The sequence below is a fragment of the Zosterops lateralis genome (genome assembly GCF_965231275.1).
Source record: "Zosterops lateralis genome assembly, chromosome: 17".
Lineage (NCBI taxonomy): Eukaryota > Metazoa > Chordata > Aves > Passeriformes > Zosteropidae > Zosterops > Zosterops lateralis.
Genome location: NC_139777.1, coordinates 10969543 through 10992026, shown reverse-complemented (window position 1 = coordinate 10992026; position 22484 = coordinate 10969543). Strand labels below are relative to the sequence as shown.

The 22484-nt window shown below is 37.8% G+C and overlaps 1 protein-coding gene across 3 annotated transcripts in view; it reads right to left on the bottom strand.

Annotated features, from left to right (window-relative positions):
• The window catches only part of CABIN1 (calcineurin binding protein 1), a 107370-nt gene that overhangs the window by 81387 nt on the left and 3499 nt on the right, over window positions 1-22484 (bottom strand). For 2 of the 3 annotated variants that reach the window (XM_083874131.1, XM_083874133.1), the window contains exons 6-24: window positions 22201-22335; window positions 21761-21941; window positions 20862-20991; window positions 20033-20182; window positions 18885-19177; window positions 18164-18332; window positions 17602-17738; window positions 17007-17224; window positions 15519-15597; window positions 15091-15278; window positions 13726-13875; window positions 13164-13358; window positions 11901-12137; window positions 10516-10669; window positions 10168-10283; window positions 6209-6370; window positions 4492-4698; window positions 3980-4125; window positions 1821-2082 (exon numbers count right to left, since the gene is read on the bottom strand). In XM_083874131.1, the coding sequence (XP_083730257.1) occupies window positions 1821-2082; window positions 3980-4125; window positions 4492-4698; window positions 6209-6370; window positions 10168-10283; window positions 10516-10669; window positions 11901-12137; window positions 13164-13358; window positions 13726-13875; window positions 15091-15278; window positions 15519-15597; window positions 17007-17224; window positions 17602-17738; window positions 18164-18332; window positions 18885-19177; window positions 20033-20182; window positions 20862-20991; window positions 21761-21941; window positions 22201-22335 (3309 nt within the window). The remainder of the gene's footprint in view (window positions 1-1820; window positions 2083-3979; window positions 4126-4491; window positions 4699-6208; window positions 6371-10167; window positions 10284-10515; window positions 10670-11900; window positions 12138-13163; window positions 13359-13725; window positions 13876-15090; window positions 15279-15518; window positions 15598-17006; window positions 17225-17601; window positions 17739-18163; window positions 18333-18884; window positions 19178-20032; window positions 20183-20861; window positions 20992-21760; window positions 21942-22200; window positions 22336-22484) is intronic. The other variant, XM_083874132.1, reaches the window with a different exon arrangement.

Genomic DNA, 22484 nt, shown 5'->3' with positions numbered 1-22484 from the left:
TAAATCTGAAAAATAACAACCCAATAGTCACGTCTACAGAAATTCTACCACTTTTTCGCAGCTGTAATTATCTTAACTCTTCAAAGATAAAGATTATTTGCTTTGTTCTGCAACTGAAGTCTGCTAAAGCCACTATGGGCCACTCTCATTTGTGAAGAAAAGTATTTCATCCTGCTTGCAATGTATCTAATTTTGAGGAGAATATTCTCCCCACCCCACCCCATCAAAAAAAATAAATTAAAACCAGCAGCATAAATTAAAATTAAGTGCCAATAAATTCATGTAAAAAAAAAAAAAACTAGGTCAAAAGATGCATTAATGTAATTTTCTCTCTTTGAAAATGAAGTTTATAAATTTAAGCTGTGTGGCTATAACCAAGAACTAAATTATAACTTTTCCTTTCCTAACATTTTGTAAGAAGAAGAGAATAATAGGGTTTTTATATATGAGAAACACATTCCTGAAGAGATGTATCTGTGGAAGTGAGATGAAATTGTTTCAATTTATCTTTTATTACAATAGAGCTTGTCTTACCAAATTATGCATTTTTAATATATTCACTTGAAAAAAATGACAACTTAAGTAGTCCTAAATAAACATTCTCATTTAATCCTCAACTTCAGATGGCTGCTCTGTATTGCTCCTTTTATCTGATAATATGAAGTAACTCCAGCACTATCCCTGGAATTGTTCAACAAATCCCTCATCACCAAGAGGCTGCAACACCATAAGACCAAACTTCTGATAGGGCAAAACCATAAAATCTAATAACTTTATTTTCTGAGGAGTTGGTTTTGGAGCTGTTGGATGCAATAACCCTCCAGAAGAAAACTCTGATGTTAATTGTTATTTCAAACATACTCTTTAATAAACAATTTCCTCCCTTTAAATCCACAGACTGAGATCATCTTTGTTCTTAGGCAAGAAAGTGCCAGTGGGAAGTGCAGTGTTAGTGCAGGGCTGGAGGCAGCTCAGATATGAGACTCACCACCTCCTGTCACTATTTCTCCCACAAGCAAAGGGTGTTCCCAGCACTGATCTCTGCAGTTCAAACACTGGAAAGTTTTACAAATTACAGCAGAGAAGCAGCATTTCCTTTTTTCCATTGTGCTTCCAGCTGCAGACTATGTAACATCTGGAAGTCAGAATAGCTAAACCAGAAATGGAGTTCACTGGTCCAAAAAGAAAAAACATTTTCTCAAGCACCTGTTATCAGTGTCAGAGTGTATTTAGAATTGCTCATTTTGGTTAAGCAATAAACTTCTTAATAATCCTTTTCACCTCCCTTCTGCAGAAAGAAATAATGAATTCATAACAATGTTGTCAATGGAAATTCTACTAATCCTCTCACTTTGATCTTTTGTTTAGGTAAATGGCCCAAAACCATAGAAAAAGGGGAGGATTCTTTAGATATAAAAGATAATATGTGGACACAGATATCAGAGTAATTTCTGATCTCTTCACTATTTCACTATGTATACATTTCACCTTTTCCTGGAAACGTTTCATGACATTTACAGAAAGGAAAGGTAAATACAATTCCCCTTTCCAGAAGGTTACAATAATTTTGTGTCACCTTCAAAAGATAATTCAAATATTAGGCTCAAATTGATTTTACGCAGGAAAATGAAAGAAAAAACCCACCTTCGAATGCTGCTTGACACCACCAGATCACACGAATATTGGAACTTCCAACACTACTAAGTAACCATACAGTTTCATATGTGGAATATAGCATGTAAATACTTAATTAAAAAAATTTACTATGTTAGAAAAGTTAATTTTAAATACTTAAAATTTTATACTCTGTTAGATCCCACCTGCTGCACAACTTCAGGGGGAAGTTCCGTTTTCCACTGCTTAAGCTGCCGGGATGCAAAGGAATGCAGAGCATAGGAAATGGTGCCGTACTCAATCCACAGGGAGAGGTTGGAGCTGTCGATCTCCAGGGCTCGTTTGAAGCAGTTCAGGACAGGAGTGGAGTGTTTCCAGATGGGGCCATCACTCTTCAATTCATTGGAGTTCAACTTGTCCTGAATCCGGCTCGCTCGAGCCAGAGCCATCCCAGCCCAGGAGTCAAACCTGTGCAGGCAAGAACATAACCCATGAACAAACTCCCCCCTGAACATCACACTGAAGGCATAGGCAAGATTTGTCTTCTTGTATCTACAACTTTTTCCTCCTTCCATCACACAAAACAGATTTCTGCACTTCCTTCTCTTCTTCAGAGTGGAACACAAGCCGTACAGTCTAAATCATACTGATTTTCTTAAAGTGGTTTCCTAACAAAGCACTGCCCCCGGTAACTGTCACACATGGAAAACAGAAGAAAAATCCAGATTTATTTGCCATGCAAATCCAGTACATCTATATTTCTAATGGCAGCACTCCCATTGTTGTTTTCTCAGTAACCACACAGCCCTGTCAAAATGTTGTCACCCTGCAGGCCAGCAGACATTATGACACCTTGTACTGTTGGACTCAACTGTGAATAATCATCATCGTTTCCCAGCATAAAAATCATAAAGCTAAAATTGCATTCAAGTGGGAAAATTCTGATGAACTAAAACTGTAATTTCTGCCTGAGGGACTGTTGAGGGTCCAGCCCTGTGATTATTGACAATACAGCCTGAAGGGTAGTTTCATAGGCCACAGCCTCACTTTAATGCCAGGGTTCAGCTGCTCTGAGGTTTTTCAATTTTACCATGATTTTAACACCAAGGCAATAACCATAATGTTCTCATATTTTTACCTGCAATTTCTTCTGATTCCAACTGAAAACCTATTTCTAGGTCAAGTGACCTCAATAGTCAGATTCTTGAGGGGAATGGAACAGGAACTGTAGTACAGACAAGTACCAACTATTTTGACTGGGGCAAAAATACTGTCTACCACATAAGGCATCTTGTGAGCAAAGACATGCCACACATTAAAGTAAAAATGCATTCCATTAATTTCTTTTTGAATTTAAGTTTTAGAACACCAAAATTACACAAAAATGAGTAGGGGGTGGTATTGGTGATTTCTTTATCTGCCTTTAAACGAAAGTTTTTGCCATTTGCTAGTCACAAGTCCCAGATTACAAGATGCAATAACATTAAACTACGGCTATTTCCTCCAAAGATTTCACATCTAAAATTGCTCTGTGCCTTCACCTTCCCTTTTGTCTGTGTTACGTGACTGAATTTAGAAACAATTTTCGTGTCTCAAATCTATCAAATTAAGTTTTTTGTCAGTGACCCTGATCTATCAATTTCAAGGAGAATTAAAATGATAACACCTAATATGCAAACTCTATATTTAATCAGTAAATTTAAAGGTTATTTAATTTAATTTAAAAGACTGATATTCAGAACATGCTTTATTTTTAAAATGAGAGAGCTTAATCTTGACAGTATTTCAGTGAGTTGTCTATTATCAAGAAACAAAGTGGTTTTGTTTAAATATCACTTAAATACTTGTATTCTTTGTAGTTCTCTAGTAGCAAAATCAACATGTTTAGGAAAAGGTCAGCCTAAACAATTAATCCACTAAAGGGTGCCAGACTTTTAGGAAGAGGCCAGCTTAAACAATTAATCCACTAAAGGATGCCATTTGTGCTGTAGCTACACTATCAAATGATGACATTTTTCACTCCTTATCATGGATGAACATGCCAAAGCAGAGAACAAAAGGTGCAAACAGATCATTCTTCACAGTTATTCTTTCTTTCAATTTAGTTTCCCCCTCCCCCTTTCGTTTTTTGGGTTTTATTTCAAAGCAATCAAATATTTAACCCTACATTATGGGTTTTGGTTTCTCTCTTGGGTTGTTTTAGAGATGCCCTTAATTATATAATGGAACTGTGATAATGGATTGCAGGTGGGGGTTCTGGTTGTTTGGCGTTTTTTTTCTCATTCCTGAAACAAGTTGTCTGCTTTTCAGTACTGAAAGAAGTGACAAGAATGAAGGATGTACAGCAGAATTAAAAAATACTGACCTGTTTGGACAAATACAAATGTCGTGCATGTAAAATTTAATGGCCTTGGACTGTTCTTTGTTCTTGAAATGATAGTCTGCCAGGAGATAATACAGCTCAGTCACCACTGGTGGAGAGTAGTCTGCACCCTCAGGGAGAGATGGTGCCTGAAAATCAAAAAGGCAAAGGTTCACACTAAATGAGCTGCACATTTGCTTCTTCCTTATAGAAGAAGTAGCCTTTTCATCACACAATATGAAGGTTTTGAATATGGAGACATTGAAAGCATTTCAAAGATACACAGAGCACTTAGAAACACTAATGAACATTTCATGCTGACTATATTTTACCATTCAAAGACTAAAAGCTTTGACTAAAGGTATCATTTTTATTTTATTTAAATGCAATTATCCAAGGAAACCCAACATCATGGAATAAATCATTCCACTAATAATCTCAAAGTCAACATAAAAATAGCAACACCAATTTTTACTCCTTTCAGTTTAATTTTTTAAAAAATCAATGAATTATACCTTGCTGCATGTTCCTTCAATATAGGCAGATACAGTCTCCAGGCTCAGCATAGGCTTGTCAGTCCTAGGAACAATTGTGGCAGTTTTCTTCAGGAGGTTGGCCAAATCAGCAGACACAGTACTGGTTTTATAACTATCAAATTCTGGAAGAGTTTTAGGCTTAAAATACTCAAACATGAACAAAGCATCTTCCCATGTCAGATCAACCTGAAGAGGGAAGTAGATGAGGGGAAAAAAATATTTCAAATTCCAAAATCCACATTTACTAATGATGGTTTTCTATAGCCTTTCTAGTTCGTAAGAGTGTACACATTACCCTAGCAGGAACCAAATTAAACCTCCTAAGAACAGAGCTAAAGGTGCTATTAATTTATGCTGCTCACAAATACAATATAATGCTCACTGATTTAACAAAGATATTGCTGTAACTTAGTGTATGTCACTAAAATCATAATCAAGTAAAAACAAATTCATTCTACTTGCTTAGAAGACTTGCTCAGAAAAGTTGTTTATAAGCAAGGCTCAATTATAAACATTCTGAGTGACACTGAGATCATGGGTGAGATATGGAGAAGAACTCTACCCCTTCCATTTCAGAGCCAAGTAAGAAGAGTTAATGAAATGAGAAACAACATTCTGAGCCTCAAAAATCTTTGAACCCTCTACAGAAAGTTACTTCGATAATTTACTCCTCATTTCCTCTTCAATTTTCTTTCTTGAAAGCAGTAAAAACACCCAAAATAATTTACAGTTCTCTTCTGCTAAACTAAGTTTTTCTCCATTTATTGTTCACCTTACCGTTACAGTAAATTTTGCTCTTCATTGAAAAACGGGGAAGATACAGAGGGTAATCTCTTTATACTTCCCTTTTTTTTTTTTAACTTTAGCCCCTTCCTCTCATTATCTTCACTCTCTAAGATGTATGTATAGCATACAAAATTTCCAAATAGTCAATGAACAGCAACATAAAGAGTATTTGCCTATTTAAAAGGTTTGTTCAACAGAGCCAGACAATCATTTTACTTGTATGAAAATGGTTTTGATTGATAATTCTATGATCACTTGCAATTTTTAAGTGCAAAGTAGTCTGGGGTTTTTGAACAAAATCAGTGATGTTTCTCAAGGCAGAGCATTGTATTCCTGCCCTGTATTTTTCTCTTCCTCCCTTGATGTCACAACCCTCTTCCAGAGGCACTCTGTAGTTGTCTTTCTCCCCAAGGAGAAATTCTCAACTGAATTTCACATTTCTCAAAAACAGCCACCAGGTATTTACTATCAGAGATGTCAAAATAAGTGATAATATGATGTACTTGCAAACTTTAACAGTGACACTTTTCACTTTCATAAACTGCAAGGCTGGCTGCTAAAGTTTTCTTCTCTCAAGCTGACTTTTCCTCTCTAAATTTTCCTCAACCTTGAACTTCTTCTCAGCTGAAAACAGGAAAGCGATAGCTTAATAAAATCAATTTCTCAATACTTCCAGAATACTGTGGATAAGACTAGCCTTTAATTTAAAATACTTGACTCGTTATATGTATAATTTTAAAAAATATGAACACTTTTAGTTTATTCTTTACAATGTGTAAAATACATAAAATTTATAAGGAAATAAAAGTAATCTTTCTCCAAAATATATTGAAGTGCATTAGAACAAAACAAGAGTGCATCTTTCATCACTTCAGGACATTCCACTGACATTGGATAACACATAACTTACCTGCTGTACTGAATGTTCTTCTAGGTACCTTGCTTTGCTTTTTTTGCTAGGAAAACCATATAAGCAATAAAAACATTGTTCCAAGGCTGTTTCCAGCTCTTCTTTGTATGGATGAGTATCTTCAGAAGTGGAAGCTGCAAGTTCTTTCTGTAGTACCTGAACCTACAAGGCAAGCAGCAAGGACAGGGTCACCTGCAGATCACAGTGAGTGCCCAGCTGTCTGAAGGCAGGTGATGAAAGCAACTTTAAGGGACTACATGGATTTTCCCCCAATAACAACCAAATATTGCTTGTGTATGTCTGCAAACTGCTCTCACACAAGTCATTCCAATGGCACTGCAGCAGCAGTTGAAGTGCTTTTATTTTTGTTCCTGTGTTAATTCACAAACACTTATCTTTAATCAATGAGGTTAAATATCAGCTTCATGTTTCAGACTTAAAATCAAAGTTCTCCCCTACACACTAAGCTGCTTCTGTGAATATAAACACTACAGGTCATCAATGGTGTTAATAAAGAAAAGGCATAAAAGAATTTCTGCCCTAACTCACAACCAGCAATCTCCTCTGCACGAAAAAAGCAGGATGGAGAGGACTTTGCAGCAAAAGAAGAGAGAGAGTTAATGAAAACCTGGCTGAAAGGACTATAGAACTGAACAGTATGAACAGCATTACACAGATGGCTACACACCAAGGAAAGTGGCTGGATTGATCCCAAATTACTAAATACTGTAGCAAGTTGCTATCTTTACCTTCAACACTACAAGAGAAAGTACCTATCAGGAGAATATTTTGGAAGATGCTGATACTTTAAGACACTTCATTATAAAAACTGCAGCTGAATGCCAAAAGAAGAAAGGTAACTCTTTGAAAATTCTCACTAAGCTTCCATAAAAAACAAACTAAAAAGGAACCCATTCCGAGAAGACATTTCAAGGTCAATAAAAATATACTCATCAAGAATAACCTGTGTTGGGGGATTCTGGATACTTATTTAGTAATCAAAACAGAACCCACACAATCACCAAGGTTTAAGATTGAATTTCAGTGTGTTCCTCTATGGAATTTCAATTTTTTAAAAAAGAAATGTTCATTGGTGACCATTTATCATTTTTCAACATCTAGGATTGCAAACTCAATTATTTATGCATGTTCCTACAAGAAGCTTCTCATGATGGGCTTTCCTGTCAATACAAACACTGCATTACAAGGCTGATATTCTACATGCAAGAAGCTCATTTGTAAGAGCTGGAATTAAATATAAGAGGCTGATTCTCTTCTGATTAAAATATCTCTGCTAAGATCAAGGTACTGTTTATTAAGAGCCAAGCCCCTGAAAAATAAAAACACAGACAATTCTTAGAAAGCATTTCAATGAGATCTGGAGTCACAGTAGACTCGTTCATACCGAGTCCCAGCAGACACCTTATTGCCAGCACTTTCCCTGTATGAATTTGTGAACAACATTTGAAATTTACAGAAAGTGTAGCTAAATAAGCTGAAGAAAAACAGTGAGCATGAGAAGATACTGTAACAAAAGCCTTATATTCCTACTGCTACAAACAAAAGCACATCTAACAGCAGTAACAGAATTCTCACTTGAACAGTGTTCAAAACAATCTCCAGTGTTCTTATTCAACTTTTAAGTTCTTGGCAGAAATCCAGAATTGTTCCAAATAATTCAGACTACTGCTAAAGGTCTTAATTAATATTAACACCTTCTCTTGCACAGCACATTCATCCACAAACAACACAAGGTCATGGAGCAGACAGTTCACTTACAGAAGGTGATCATTTAACACTAATCTATGAAACACACTTTTCACATTCTTGAAACTGCTTTTCTCTTCAAATAATTAATTCCATTTTCTCTTTCCCTTTCCCTATCCTTCCAATACCCTCTCATCTCTGGAAACTAAATTCTTGTGTTGAATAATACTATATTATATTTTAGCTTAAGAAGCAGGCAATTCTGTAAGTGAAAATGGAACATTTTGTTTAAAGTATCTGATGACATTTGCAAAGATCTCACTGCAAATTCATCATCTGTACTTTCCCCAGGTTCACAGCCCATAGTCTGTGACTCCCCAGGCTGTGGGTACAGGCACATTGTACAGGCACAATTCAGACTCATCACTTCTGGGCACGACATCCACGGGCAGGCTGGAGCCTGGGAACAGCCCATCTATTTCCATGAGCACAGGGCTGAGCTTATTAATAAGCCCTCTGGAGTCCCTGCAGGGGCAGCTCAGGTCTATCAGCATTATGCTCCTAACGCCAGGGAGGCTGAGGAGAGCAGGCCAGAGATAATCTGATAGTTCTAGCCTGAGTCAGCCTCAGTTCAAACACTGCTCATTCACTGCAGCCCTACCAGGGTGAGCTGATTCCTGCAGAACCCCTCAGGCTCTCTGTGCCTTCCTTCCCAGCTGTCTAAATTACTGTCCTGGACATGCTGCTGCTCAAATGCAGAGGTAGATGGGGTCTGGCACTGAGCTGTGGCTAATAAGCTCCAGGGAGTGCTGAGAAGGGAAATTAAGAGATTCCTGAGTAGCTCCATGCAGAACTAATCATGATTTTCTCTTGGCTGAAGGTAATAAACCTCAGTGAAGTCAAGCTGAATCTGCAAAGTGCCACTGAAATGTCCCTGTAGAGCACAGCCCTGTGGATGCCACGGCACCACATTATCTGGGATTTGGCAGCAGACAGGCTGCCCTGTCAGTGCTCTGCTCAGAGAAACACTTGGGTTTCTCAGCTAACATAAAATGAGCAAGCACATAGAGATGCTCTACTTAACCATGGGAAATTTCTTTTCTGGTGTAACAATGAGACTTCAAGGAATAATCTTAAAAAGGTCAACCATGAATGGGTAAGTCCTTTCATCTAATAATGTGACAGCATTACTGCCCAGACACCCATTCCTGGAGGTTATGAGATGTAACACACCCATCTGAACAACAGAGCAAAGAACAGCCTCAAGACGTAGGAAAATGGAGGGCTAAAGTAATTCTTCATTCTTATCACTGTTCAACAGATGAACTCTGTATGTATATTTTAAATAATATTTAGTTATTAACATGAAAAGAATGGAATTGCTATTTTTTTCAGACTGTGGTATAAAATCAAGGTAGGTATAATCAAACAAGAAAAACTTATCAGCTGCTGAACAATTAAAAGCATCACAGCTTCAGAGCAAATCCAGGTAACACCACAGGATCAGGGAGCAATCAGGAGCATTCCAGTTGTGTAACTGAGGACAGATGATGGCCTGCAAATCTTTACTCATGATTTGGAAGAAACAAACAACCAAGTTGTTCAAATCTGAATTTTCTTGGCTGAAAGTTTAAATATGTTTTTCTTACATGATAAACAGCAGTTACGTACACTGTACACAGAAAATGTGCAAACCCTACCTAACACTTGACAAATTCAGTTCTCTGAAGTGAGCAACTTATTTAGAATCACTGAGACAAGATGAATATGGAATCCCACTGTGTTATTTTAGCAGCAACCTTAAAGATGTAACACTACAGGGTTTTTTAGCTTCTGAATGATGTACAGTACTATCAGACTGCTTGGTTATTCCTACTTCCCTTTCAAATCCCATGAACAAAATAAAATATTAGTGCAAGAAGCAAAACAAAGGAGAAAAACCAGAAGAAAACGATTATTCTTCTCAGTGAAGTAACTCCAGAGAACAATGAAAAATTATGACAGAAGCAGACCAATAGAAAAGGGTCTGGAATAACAAGCCTTTGCTATTCAGATTAAACTGACCAAAACTTTCATATGTTTGTCTGGGAGAAGATGGAAAGTGGATTTAGAAGTGTTTATTTAACATGAAGACAAGGCAATAAACAACCTAACTTTGAACCTTGTTTCCTGCTCTGAGATGTGGCTTGGCCAGATGACTTTCAGAGATCAATTAGAATCAATCTCAGTTGTTCCATGATGCCAATACTTACATAGAACTTGAGCAGAGCACCATCTGAATTGCAACACCAGGATCTTCTTCCCAAATACTCATGAGCTGTGTTCAGCAGCATCAGTGAGGAAGGCAACATAGGGGTATCAGGACTCACTAGAAGAAAGAAATTGGTAAATATTGAAGTTGCACAGAAGTGAATTAAATCTGAGTCAATGCTTTGGCTGGCAAAAAACTTCCTCTGTGGTGGAAAGTGATGCTTGCACAGCCCTCTACCCCCTTTGGCCACCAAGGTAAGACATCAAACAAGTATTTTATTACTTTATATTCCCTGAACTAGATGGGAAAGAGCTCAGGTCCAATACATGAAAGTGAAGAAATAATCCACCTTCTTCTCCCTGGTTCTGCTGCTGCTGGCAGCAAAGGGATCGAAAAGCATCTTCCTCATGCTGGATGATCCTGTGCAGGATAATCCATGGAAGCACCGAGGACACATAGGGCTCTTTGGGTTCTTCCTGGACAGCCATGCTGCAGTCTATGATCTAATAAGGGAACAGACATTATACAGACAGAGTGATGCAAGACAAAGGTCAGGTGTGAATCCTTTCCAAACAACCCAAGGTGGCAACACATTTCACCCCAAGGAAATAACCTGAAGTTGAGTCTCAGCTTTTCACAAGTGGCTGTAAAAATGCTAGAGCTAGATCAATCAGTAGGGGAAGGATAGGAGATTATTTGCCCTACTCTGACATTCCTCCTGTACCCTCATTTTCCACCTAGATGTGTCTCTGTTAATATGCTGTATAAGCAATTCATAGTAAGCAAATACACAGCATCAAGTCTTAGCATTACTAGGCCTCATTATTGTACAAGAAATTTCTCTACAGCCCAGATGAAGAGGAACTTTAAAAAAATCCTGAATTCTAGAACAGCTCTTACAACAACTGTTAAAGACCAACTAGAATCATTAAAGATGCTATATAAATGCTGTGCCTGAACACTCTGCTCTCCAGATTTCCATTACATTCCTAACACACACAGCTTTACACAATGAGAGTACAATTTTGTAAGTAGTGAAGGGTCCTCGGCTTTTACTGAAGCAAATGGAGATTTGAGAATTGCAAGCACATTGAATTTTGACATTAACTAGACCCACTTCTTAACAGAACTGCCATTTGTTACCTGGACTGAAAATGCTCATTCAATTTTGAGGTTTGAAAGTACATTCTGTAAAAGGCTAAAATTAGCAGTATTCACAATTCTAGAAGCAGTTCACATTTCACTTTTCCCCCTGCCCTGTTCAAGATCACCCTCTCTGTTTTTACTAGAAAAACACTTTCTTTGGCCAGCACTTGCAAGCAATTCTACCATGTCTGTAAGGCTTATAGGACCTTGTCCCCCAGCCCAAAGCACATCCAGGCAAGATCAGAGCCATAATTTAGCCAAACCTACACCCAGGCAGCTCAATCTTCCCATTATCACCATTTCAAATAGCCCAAAACCCCCAGTGGTGGGTTATGTTACCACCATATTTTGATTGTTTTAGGCAGCTTGGTGTCTAAAGGTACTTGCTGGTTCTAGCACAGGTGTGTGCCCAGTGCAGACTACGACAATGCTCACACAGTATGGTGATACCCATCTTCCCAAAAATGGACCAGAAATGTAACCAAAACCATCACTAGGAGAGGGTGGGAATTCCCAGAGCAGCTGTATCATGCCTGGAGGTCTGCAGCACACAACACACATCCCTGCTGGTGCCAGGGCACAGGTTACCTGGATCAGGTTGTTTGTTAACCGAACCAGGCTGGGTGTGACAGAGGAGTCTTTCAAAATGCTGTTAACTGATGATAATGAAGTGTCTATTCCTGTGAGCAGCTGTGTTACCGTAGCAACCCACTCCTCTTTAGCAGAGGCTGCTGTCATATTAATCATCTGCTGAATTGCTTCATTCAGGGCAACATCTGAGCATTCGAAGCATTGCTTGTAGTCTTTCAGTTTGAGCAGGGAGTCCTAGGGAATGTAAATATGAAAAAGATCTATTATAACAATGAAGAGTTTATTTTAAGCATGAATGCACAGCAGGGCAAAGCACAACACTATACTCAGTTAATGTGATTACTTCAATGAAATGAAACAGAACACCTTTAAATACAACATTAAAAGGACAATAGGAGGTGCATGGATCCTGGATGACAAATACACAAGTAGAATCTAAGTACAAAAAAATCATCACATCTTTCTGCTTTATAAAGGGATGCAAGGAAACAAAATAGGAAAAGGATGGCTGTAGGTCTGTAATTCTAATGATCTACAGCTGAATAGAGCACCTACAAGAATCAGGGTTTGGACCTGTATGATCTTGTACCATTTTATTACTTCATAAATAACAGAGTAGCAACTCTAAGGCCAGAGTAATAGCAACATTCTCCTGCTTCTTTCTACTCTGCAGAGGCTGAGTCACAAGATAGCACGGAAACTGTAGGATTTGGTTCCGTCCAGTTAAAAGACCATCAGTCTTTTTTTGTGCAAACTTTTTTCTCCCCAAATAGCCTAATATACTCACAGCTGAGCTAATTTATACACTTATATTTACAATGTCAAATGGACTAACTCTACAGTAATTATACTGCATGTATCAACAGTTTCTCATTCATGCAGGAGAGTGTCTTTACAGCATAACAATCATTCATATGTTAGATAACCAAGTCTCAGAATGGTTCTAAGTCACCAACAGCAACATGAATCTATCCATAAAGTAACTCAGAAAATGATTGAAGTTTCTGTGCATTTCATGGAGGCCTCAGCATCTTGTATCTTTAGCCACGTTCTCAGTCAGCAAAAGCTGGCACATTGCTAGTGATGTTGATAAAGCTGTGCTCTTCAGAGCATTTGTAGATTTGGTTCCATGTTTTGCTTTGTAAATAAGACTTGTAACTGTTAACACAGTTAACACTCCAGAAACCGTTCCATCCTGTTTTCACGAAAAAAATCTTGATTCCTTACTACAACAGATTTCTTTTAAGAAGCAAAGCAAACCTGGAGGAGCAGCAGCTGTGCTGGTCTCTCTGGGATGGATGTGACAAACTCCAGGTGTTTGGCTCTGCCATAACCATTAAAGCACAAGGTTGGCCTGAGCAGATGCACCACTGCATGATAATCCCCTGCCTCGTACAGCCGCTGGATCTCCTCCAAGGACTGGCACCTCTCCAGAGATTTTAGGTTCTTTTCAATCTGCAAATATCACACATGATACAATCTTAACTTTTGTTTTCACATGTATTTGACTACTGACACTTCTCCCAGCAGTTTAGCTCTTAATGTTTAAGAAAAGAAAAGAAAAATACTGAGTCAATAATCTGCTGGCTTTAGTATTTTTATTTTGCATAAAAGCAATCTAAAGATGCACAGGACAAACAGATACAAAAACTGTAGTTTTTGAAAAGGAGAGGGTAGTCTTGACATAATCTTCAAACAACAAAACTCTCACTCTGAGATCAGTAAACTTCCATCACAAAAGAACTAACTCATAGGTGATATTTGAAACTGGGAGAGATGGAGTGTGAGGGATGGAACAGGGAACACACCTGCAAATCCTTACCTCTTCCAAAGAGACCACAGAATCAACATGCAGATTAGGCAGCCGTATCACAATGCTACACTCATTGCCAGCTTTGGCTTGTGTGCTGGTGGAGTTCTGCAGCATCTCAGTGCATATATCATAGTTCTCCAGTGCCTGTTCCATGTCTCCCTATAGAAACAGTACAGAGGAAAACAACCCAAAAATCCTACGGTTCTCACTGCAAAAAGGGTCTCCAAAACTTGTAGAAAATGTTTAAATTTAATGTAGGCACTGCCAGTGTGATTACTGCATGTCCTCAAAAATTAAAAAAAAAAAATGAACTGAATAGCTCAAATTAAAGCAAAACTACTTAAAAATATCTTACCAATTATTTCAGTAACAGATAAAATATATCAGAAAAATAAAATTCAGCCTGCAAAAATTTTTAAGATTGCTCTGGAGTCCTAAAGCCCCTTTCTTTCAACAACAACTCTTCCATTTGTGCAAATTAAAACAGTGAGTCAAGAAACCTTTGTATATTCTGCAAAGTGAATGAATTCTATTTGCTCTGTGCAAAGTAGTTACTGAAGCTGAGAGGACAGGAAGGAATGCACAGGCAAAATACAGCTCTGCATATCACAAGGGAAAAAGTGCCAGTAGTTGTACAGGAACTCTCATTTTTCCTAAATAACTTTATTAGAAAGGAATCCTTAGATGCAGAAAAAAAAGGGAAGGAACAAGTTAGTTCACACTTATGAAACTGACTCACAAAACTAGTTGACAATTGATTTAAACATAATTAATGCATGAAAAAACCCTCTTTGATGTCCTGGGGAAGCAACACGTAGAGGGAAAAAAAAGACTGGGATCAAATAACATTTCTTTCAAACTATTCCCTTAGTGATAGGCTTAAAATCCTCTGCTGCAAAATTTGCATATTAAATTAAAAGTCTTCAAAAGCAGAACCATGCCACCTTGAAAAAGCAGAGGAAAGAGTAATAGAACAGAGTCTGCTTCAGTTAAAATCTGCATTTTGGACTTCCTGAGCCTTTGATAGTGTCCATGACTCCAAGCCCCCTAAAATCTTATAGCAGCTCCACAATACTATTCCAAGTAACTTTACTACAAACAATTTTTTTTTAAGCTGAGCACGAGTTATTTTAAATAAAGACATATATTAAACATATCTGAATATTTGCTTAGCATGTGAGACCTCCTACTTCATTTTCACCTCAACCCTGAGGGAAAGTTAATTATATTTAAAAGTCAAATGAAATCGCTATGTTTTAAGCTGATTTTATCCACATGCTTAAAAGAGCTGAGATTTCCCAATCAGCTGCCTCTGAACAATATTGACTTTAATTTGGGAAGAGCTGTGTTTGTTGAAGCAGAAGTAGAGCAAACCTGCAGTGCCAGAAAGCGAGCCTTCAGCCAGTACACTCGGGTGACAAACTCCATCCAGCCCTCCTCAAACAGGTCTCGCTGCGAAGATGCAAACGACAGCTGCAACAGGTCTCCCAAAAAATGAGTCCCTGGGAAGTCAGGACCAAACTTGCCATTCAGAGAGGCAGCAGGACAATTGCGTGGAGAAACTGCAAGGCAATTAATTACATTTTATCATGAAGTTACTGGCGTCCCATGGAAAGAGTCCCACATACCAGAATTTCAAAGGTACTGATCTGCCCAAGGGCAAACAATTGATAGACCAATAAAACACAGATCTGGAAGATATTAAGAAAAAATAGCTCCAAAATCCAGCGAATTCCTGGAAACATTTCTTCATATACCCTCAGTGTTTTCAGAGTCTGAAGAAAGTGACATCAAGTTCTCACCTGTAGAACTCTTCCCTTTAGTCAGTAGCCACTGATCTAATTGCAGTTCCATGCAAGAAAGGCTCATTATCATCATATCCTTCAGAAAAAGTAAGGAGATATCAAAAGAGTATTCACAGAAAGAAATACATTAAAAGAAGCATAAATTTTTTAAAAAATCACTAAATCTGCAATTTACTTCAAAGAAAGCCTTCATCTTGTCCTCTTGGGATTTCTATTCCCAAGTTATAACAACTACTTCTGCCTGAAAGGTTTATAACACCACTGACAAATCAACAGGTACAAAACCAAACAATACTTAGAAGCATTAAAAAAGAAAAAACTCAGCTCATGAAAGAAGGTCAAAACAGCATTCCCTGATGTTAGAAGAAACTGTCATCTTTATGTTTTTATCTGACTGAAATAAAACTACATTAAATTGCCAAATCATAATAAAAGCACGATCCCAGAATATAGCAGTAGCACTGACATTTGAAAAATAAGACAAAATTTGCATACAAGTAAGCAGTTATGCAGTAATAATGAGAACCAAGGGAATATATCTATAAATATATTTACATTTGTTTAAAAAAGGGCATGTATATGTGAAAAATACACATAAATAAGTCACAGGATGTATAAAAATTTAACATCTGCTACATAGAGGCACTTTTGTTTGTTTTGTAAATGACATCAATGGAACACAGCAGTTTTCATAATTAATATTTCATTTGCAAAGAAGTAAAAACACTTGATCTGAAAAAATATTTAAACTGAAGTCATACCAAAGGCAAATAACTTTCCAAATGAATACAGACTGCTAACACTAAAAAGATAACATAGGCTGGCTCAGTGGACAAGAAGAACTGGTTTTATAATTCAAGAAAAATAATCTTCTGTCATTAAGCTGGTTTAACATTAATGTAAAAACTCACTATTTTTTTTCTATTTGCTTTCAGGAAATTCCAGATTTATAAAGGTAATAAAATGGTGCTGCTGTGGAGGCAGTTTTGGTTTGTTTTGTTTTTTGGGTTTTTTTTTCTTTTACTGTAAATTTCAGGTTATCTTAAAACTACACTGTATTTACTCTACTTAAAGCAGCAATGCTGACCCTCGATCAGCCAGTGAGAACAGAGAAGCTTCTGTACTGACCTGATGACAAAACTAAACTGTGTCACATCAGATGAAAAAGGGGAGGGGAGAAAAAAGAAAGAGCAACAAGAGAATAAAGGGGTAAAATATATGTGTCTGTTACATCTCTGTGGGTATAGGTGTGCACAAACACACATTACATACAGGTTAGAGCTGCATGTAGCATCACCCAGGTTTGTTCAGCTCAGGAACAGCTCCAGGAGATGCAGTGCATCAAAGTTTAGGACAGCTACTGCAGCTGGGACAAGGAGCTGCAGACAGAGCTAAACCAAACCTGTGCCTGCTGGAGTTCAGTTGGGTACTTCTGGCACACCAAGACAACAGCAAACACGGGAATAACGAGAAGTGCTGCATTACCCTGATGTGTTGATTACTTGAGTCCCTCAGGAGTGGGTTGGGAAGGCTGCTGCTGTGCTTCCTCCAGCTGTTATAGATAGTGAGCACCACCTCACACAAGCCAGGAGGCCACTTCACCAGGAACTTTTGGCTGATGACTTTTAAATATCTCATCATCAGCTCCAAGATCCCACCGTTGTTCAGGTTATCCAGCAGGAATTCATGAACATCCTGTTTTTCTAGGAAGCAGATAAACACAAAGGCCTATATGTGTAAGGATGAGGAACATCATAACTTGAAACAATGAAGTTTCAACAGTGTTTTATGCATTTATCTCACAGCAGTTCTTCTGTGCTGCACATGTGCAGAACTCTGTATTCCAATCTGTTTAGATGGGAAATTCCACACAACAGGGCTCCTGCACACAGTGATTAAGCAATCCCCCAATACTTAAAAAATTAGTACCAACTGAGATACTTCTATACCATAAAATTATACTTTTTAAAATAGCATATATTTCTCTGTCTTCTAGGCATGACAGGAAAATACAGAGAATAAAGCATATAATACGGAAAAAACAATCAAGAAAGAACAGGTGTTATAATGAAATCCTTACCAGATTCCATAAATGTTGTAGAATCAAATGACATTCTATGTGGTCCAACATGCTGAAAATTCTCCTCTTTGATCTCTGATTGCACCTCATAGTTATTGAAAGGGTCCTCTTCCTCCTCAGGATCTAATTTCCTTAATCTGTGTGAAAGGGGGGAAAAAACACATCAACAAAGTCCTCATTCCTTCTTTCATTGCTAAGTGAAACCTAAATATGAAACATTGTGCAAATTTTAACAGTGATAATATATTACTGAAACAAATTCAGATATTTGCATCCAGTTCCTTTCATCCAAATCAAGATTACTTTATCTTATCCATTTTGATACATGCATTGTCCACTAATTCACTAACAGTAGTAAAAGCTTTTTCATTCTTCAATTTCTATTCAGCAATTTTTACTACTTAATACATTATTAAATTTATCAGAAGATAATGCACCATATCTGCTTCAAAAATAACACAGGATTGGTAGTTTTAAGGTTGGAGGGATATCAATCAAACAAAATCTCAAACACCTTCCTCTCTATGATTATCTCATAATGAAAATTCTTGCTGTACAGTACCTGGAAGGAAGGAACTTCACCAACAGCTCTTGAAAGTCAACCTTCTCCTCTTTTTTACACTTGGTGTTCCGAACTCTAGCAGATCTCCTTTTGGCTGTTTCACCACTGTCTTCTGTAATTCTTCTTCGCTTCACTCCTTTCTTAGATTTATCACCTGCAGATATGTCACCTAAAAACATAATGAAGAAAACCCAAAACCTGACAAGTTAAATTGACAAATACAAAAAGTGAATCATCTTTTTTATTTTTATAAAAAATAATTACACAGCAACACTTGAGATTCATTGGTTTCCTTATGAAGACAGTGCCAAAAAAAATCTTGTACAGATTTCAAATAAATATAGGGGACAGTTTGGTCTTCTCAGCTTTTTAAAGTGACACATGAGCTGAAAAATAACACAGTCATCTTAATGTAAAACAGCTCATTCATTCTATGGAGCTCAAGGTCCTTCCCAGCATTAAAAGTTTGATATGCATCACTGCTGGAATGAAGTCACAATTTTTCTCATCTGAAAGTCTGAAAAACTGAAATGTGAGGCAACAGCACAAAACCAGAAAAGGTCACATACTCTTTCACTTTCTTTGTCAAATGTTACACATATGTTACACATATTCTGACTCCATCAACATGCAGCTGAAAGACAGCATGCCCCAAAGAATTCTGAGGTGCTTTTTATACCCAGGTAAATAAAAAGGTATCTTGAATCTTAGATTGAAGTACCTTGCTCACCTACAGTAGCTCCTGGTTCCAATGAACTCTGGCTGTGGCTTGGGAAGCTGGGTGTGGTTAGAGTATAAGGTAATACAGGATCTGGCATGGTCACCACAGGGTTAGTGCTGACAGGAGTTGGCTGAATAACACTGACAGGAGTAGAGGTGGGAGAAAGCATCAAATGTTGAACTGGGTCTCTGTAGTCTGAGAGATCAATTCTCTTTCCCAGGCTGGGCCGAGGAGGATCACATGTTGTGAGGTGCTGATACATGGCAAGTAAGGCTTCTCCTAAACACTTCCACCTGCAAGTGGAAACACAACAGCACCACAATGTCTTCAGTTCTTGTCACATTATTTTCTATTTTATGTGTACAAACCTAACAGCATTCAACATTGTTTTTCTCCAACAGCTTACAGATAGCATGAGGAGCCTCTCAGTGGGACAGCAATACACACCTGAGTGTCACACACCTGTGCCATCACTCAAAAAATGTCTCTAAAAAACACAAGGTCCCTGCAGTAGTTGCTGAGGAAATTACACCAAAAGCTAAAATGTAGTGTCATTTTTCAGCTTCTGCATTCAACCAACAACACTAAAAGAACTCATTCCTATTCACAAGTAGAAACAACTTCTCTGCAATATGAACTACATGCAGAGTCTATTAATATTCCAGAAAAATATGGGCAATACAAAAACCAAACCCCAATCCTTTATGCGTTAATGAAGACATATATAAAAACTTATTAGTATCCTTATATCTTCCTGCAAATAAAGAACTACAGATTTTTTCTGAGTTTTCATTATCCCAAAAGTAAAAACAATTTTTAAAAGCAAAACTTGCTTTGAAATTCCCATACAAATTAGTCACATATGAAAAATCCAGTAATGCATTGGAATAGCTGCCAGATCATTCTCAGATATGATACTTATTTTTTACATCACTGGTTTAAAATCAAAAGTTGAAAACTAATAGCTATGGGGTTTATGCTAAAATCATAAGCACACCAAACCAACCTATAAGCTAATAAGAAAACACTGAGGGGGGGTTGTTTTCACAAGGAAAAAAAAGGTGTTTTGAAGAAATCGGAAGCACAACACAGTTGTCAGAATTTATGCTTCAGAGATCTTTTTGAAGAGAGCAAATACAAAGACATACGTGAAGAAGGGGATTGGCTGCACCAGCCTGAGGTCCGGCTCCCTCTCACGCACCAGCAGCGCTTGTCTTTTCTTCCGCAGCTCCAGGGCCTCATTGATGATCCTTCCTGTCTCAGCTGCACTCACATTCACATTATGGATAGACATGTCACTGGAAAATAATAAAAAATGGAGATAAGTTAAAGTTTTTGTTTGCTGGGGGATTGTTTAATTAAAGCCTAGAGGGGATGCATTTAATACCCTCATATAGCGTAACAAAAAAAACAGCATTAAAAGAAGCACTCACAAAACATTATGTTACCAACTTTATGGCATACATATAGAATTGTCAACCATCAGAAATCTTTGTTCTGAAGGCTCAATTAACTTAGATCCTGTAAATTTTATGGGTCTCTATTTTCCCACTTTCCTCCTACCCACTGACACTATAAAATCCATACAGAAAGAAAAGCAGGAATGTGTGGCGAGTTTTTGGTGAGGTTTTCTTGTGAGGGAGGCAAGAGTTGTTTTGGTTGTTACTGGCTTGTTTTAATTAAGAAAACTAAAGTGAATGCTGCAGGGATCAGGAACTAGTAAGTAAAACAACGGTAGATGATTACAAGAGATCTAGGTATGAAAATAAACGAGCAGCAACAAATGGATTCTTTTCCTCTTTCTATCTCCCTCCAAAAGGAATTCCCGAAGAGCATTCTGTAAGCAGCACCAACATGTAACATTATTCACAAGGCAGGTCAGCAAGGTATCCCTATCACTTAAAGCACAAGATCTCAGCAACCCCAAACTCAAAATTTACACTCTAAAGGCAGTATATACTCTAAGACAACATTCACCATTTGAGGAACATCCTTAAGGAGTCTTTCTGGAGGCAAGGCTGCTCCTCAAAGATCTTCTCCTTCAGAACCAATCCTTTGCTATACAGACAGTCTTTTTCCAGAGCTTTGCAGATAAAGTACAAACATGCTGACAGAGAAATAGAAATTGAATGGTCAATGGCTGCTTTGGTTCATCCAGAGCTCCTTCATTTCTAGACCTCACATACACCACTGAACTCCACCCAAATGTGATATTTAAATGAGTTAGTCCAATTGCCTTGTAAGTTCAAATAATTACACGCATACAGTTAAAATGGTCTATTGTGTCTTCCTAGGTATTGTACCCAGAAAAAGAACGTAATTAATTTTGTTTAAACAATGTTTGCAGTACATCTTTCACATACTTTCATGCTCGTTCAGGCACAGAAGGAATTAGAACAATAAAACATAAACACAATTATGCACCAATTTTATGTTATCAAATGTCTTAACTGCAGACACCATTAGTGAAGCAAGCAGTGTATCCACTGCTGTAACTACAATTAATCCTACCAGGATTATGAATGAGATTGTATTTTTCTACCCAAATCCTAGAGCTATGCAGCAAGAAATTACTAGAAAGCCAAAACCAACATACATGGAAAGGCAAAGGAACAGTGCTCAGGGAACTTCCTGCAGAGGCTCTGATCTGTGAGACCACAGGAATTTATTTTTAGGGTAATCAAAACTTATGTAAACCATTATGCTTTATAATTCAGTAAAAGCTCTATCAAGAAGTAGCAGTCTCTATTAAACCCTGCTGCATTGCTTATGCAAGATACACTTCAATCCAGGTGATTTATGATTTCATTGGTACAATCTTCCTTGGTATGTAAAATCCCACACACACTGAGATGTTTTTCATGCATTGTACTCACTCGTGTAGTCACTGAGTGTATACAGAATTGTGATAAGGTTGTCTAAACAAGGCCAGTGGTCAGGATTACACCTGAGCCCTTCTTCAAAAGCGTGACGAGCCAAGGGAAGGCGGATCAGTTTTATTGCCACACGACCAATTTTATACCAGAGGTTGACATCAGTGGAGTCCAGCATCACAGCCTAGGAAGAACAATAAACAGTATTAGCCACATTTCAGACATGCACACCCACTTTGCTGCAGGGACTGGCACTGCTTTAGTTTTCAGCAGGATCACAACTGCTTTGGGAACTGGTGGAGCAATTTTATCCCATACAGCATCAGAAAGAATAGAGTATTCAGCTATACACTGACATGATGTATGCTGGATGTGTAGGGCTGTATTTTAGAAAGTTTTTACAAACATTAAGGCTCCTGTGTCTACTTGTAGCTGCACTGTACCTCCAGATAAAACTCCATGGCTGTCTCTAGGTCATCCCTCTGTGCTGCCAGTTGTGCTAGGTTTTTATAGGTGGAATATTTCAACATCAAACCCGGGTGTTTCAGCCCTTCTTTCTCATCACCAGAAAGAACTGCCTAGAAATTAGAAAATAAATGCAACGTGAGCATTAGGAATCAGACAAGTAACAAGAACAGCTAAACAACTTGCTGATTGATAATACTGACATTTCTAGTCAGGCGGTTGGAAATGAAGAAAGACAAAATACAGCAAACAGTTTCCAGAG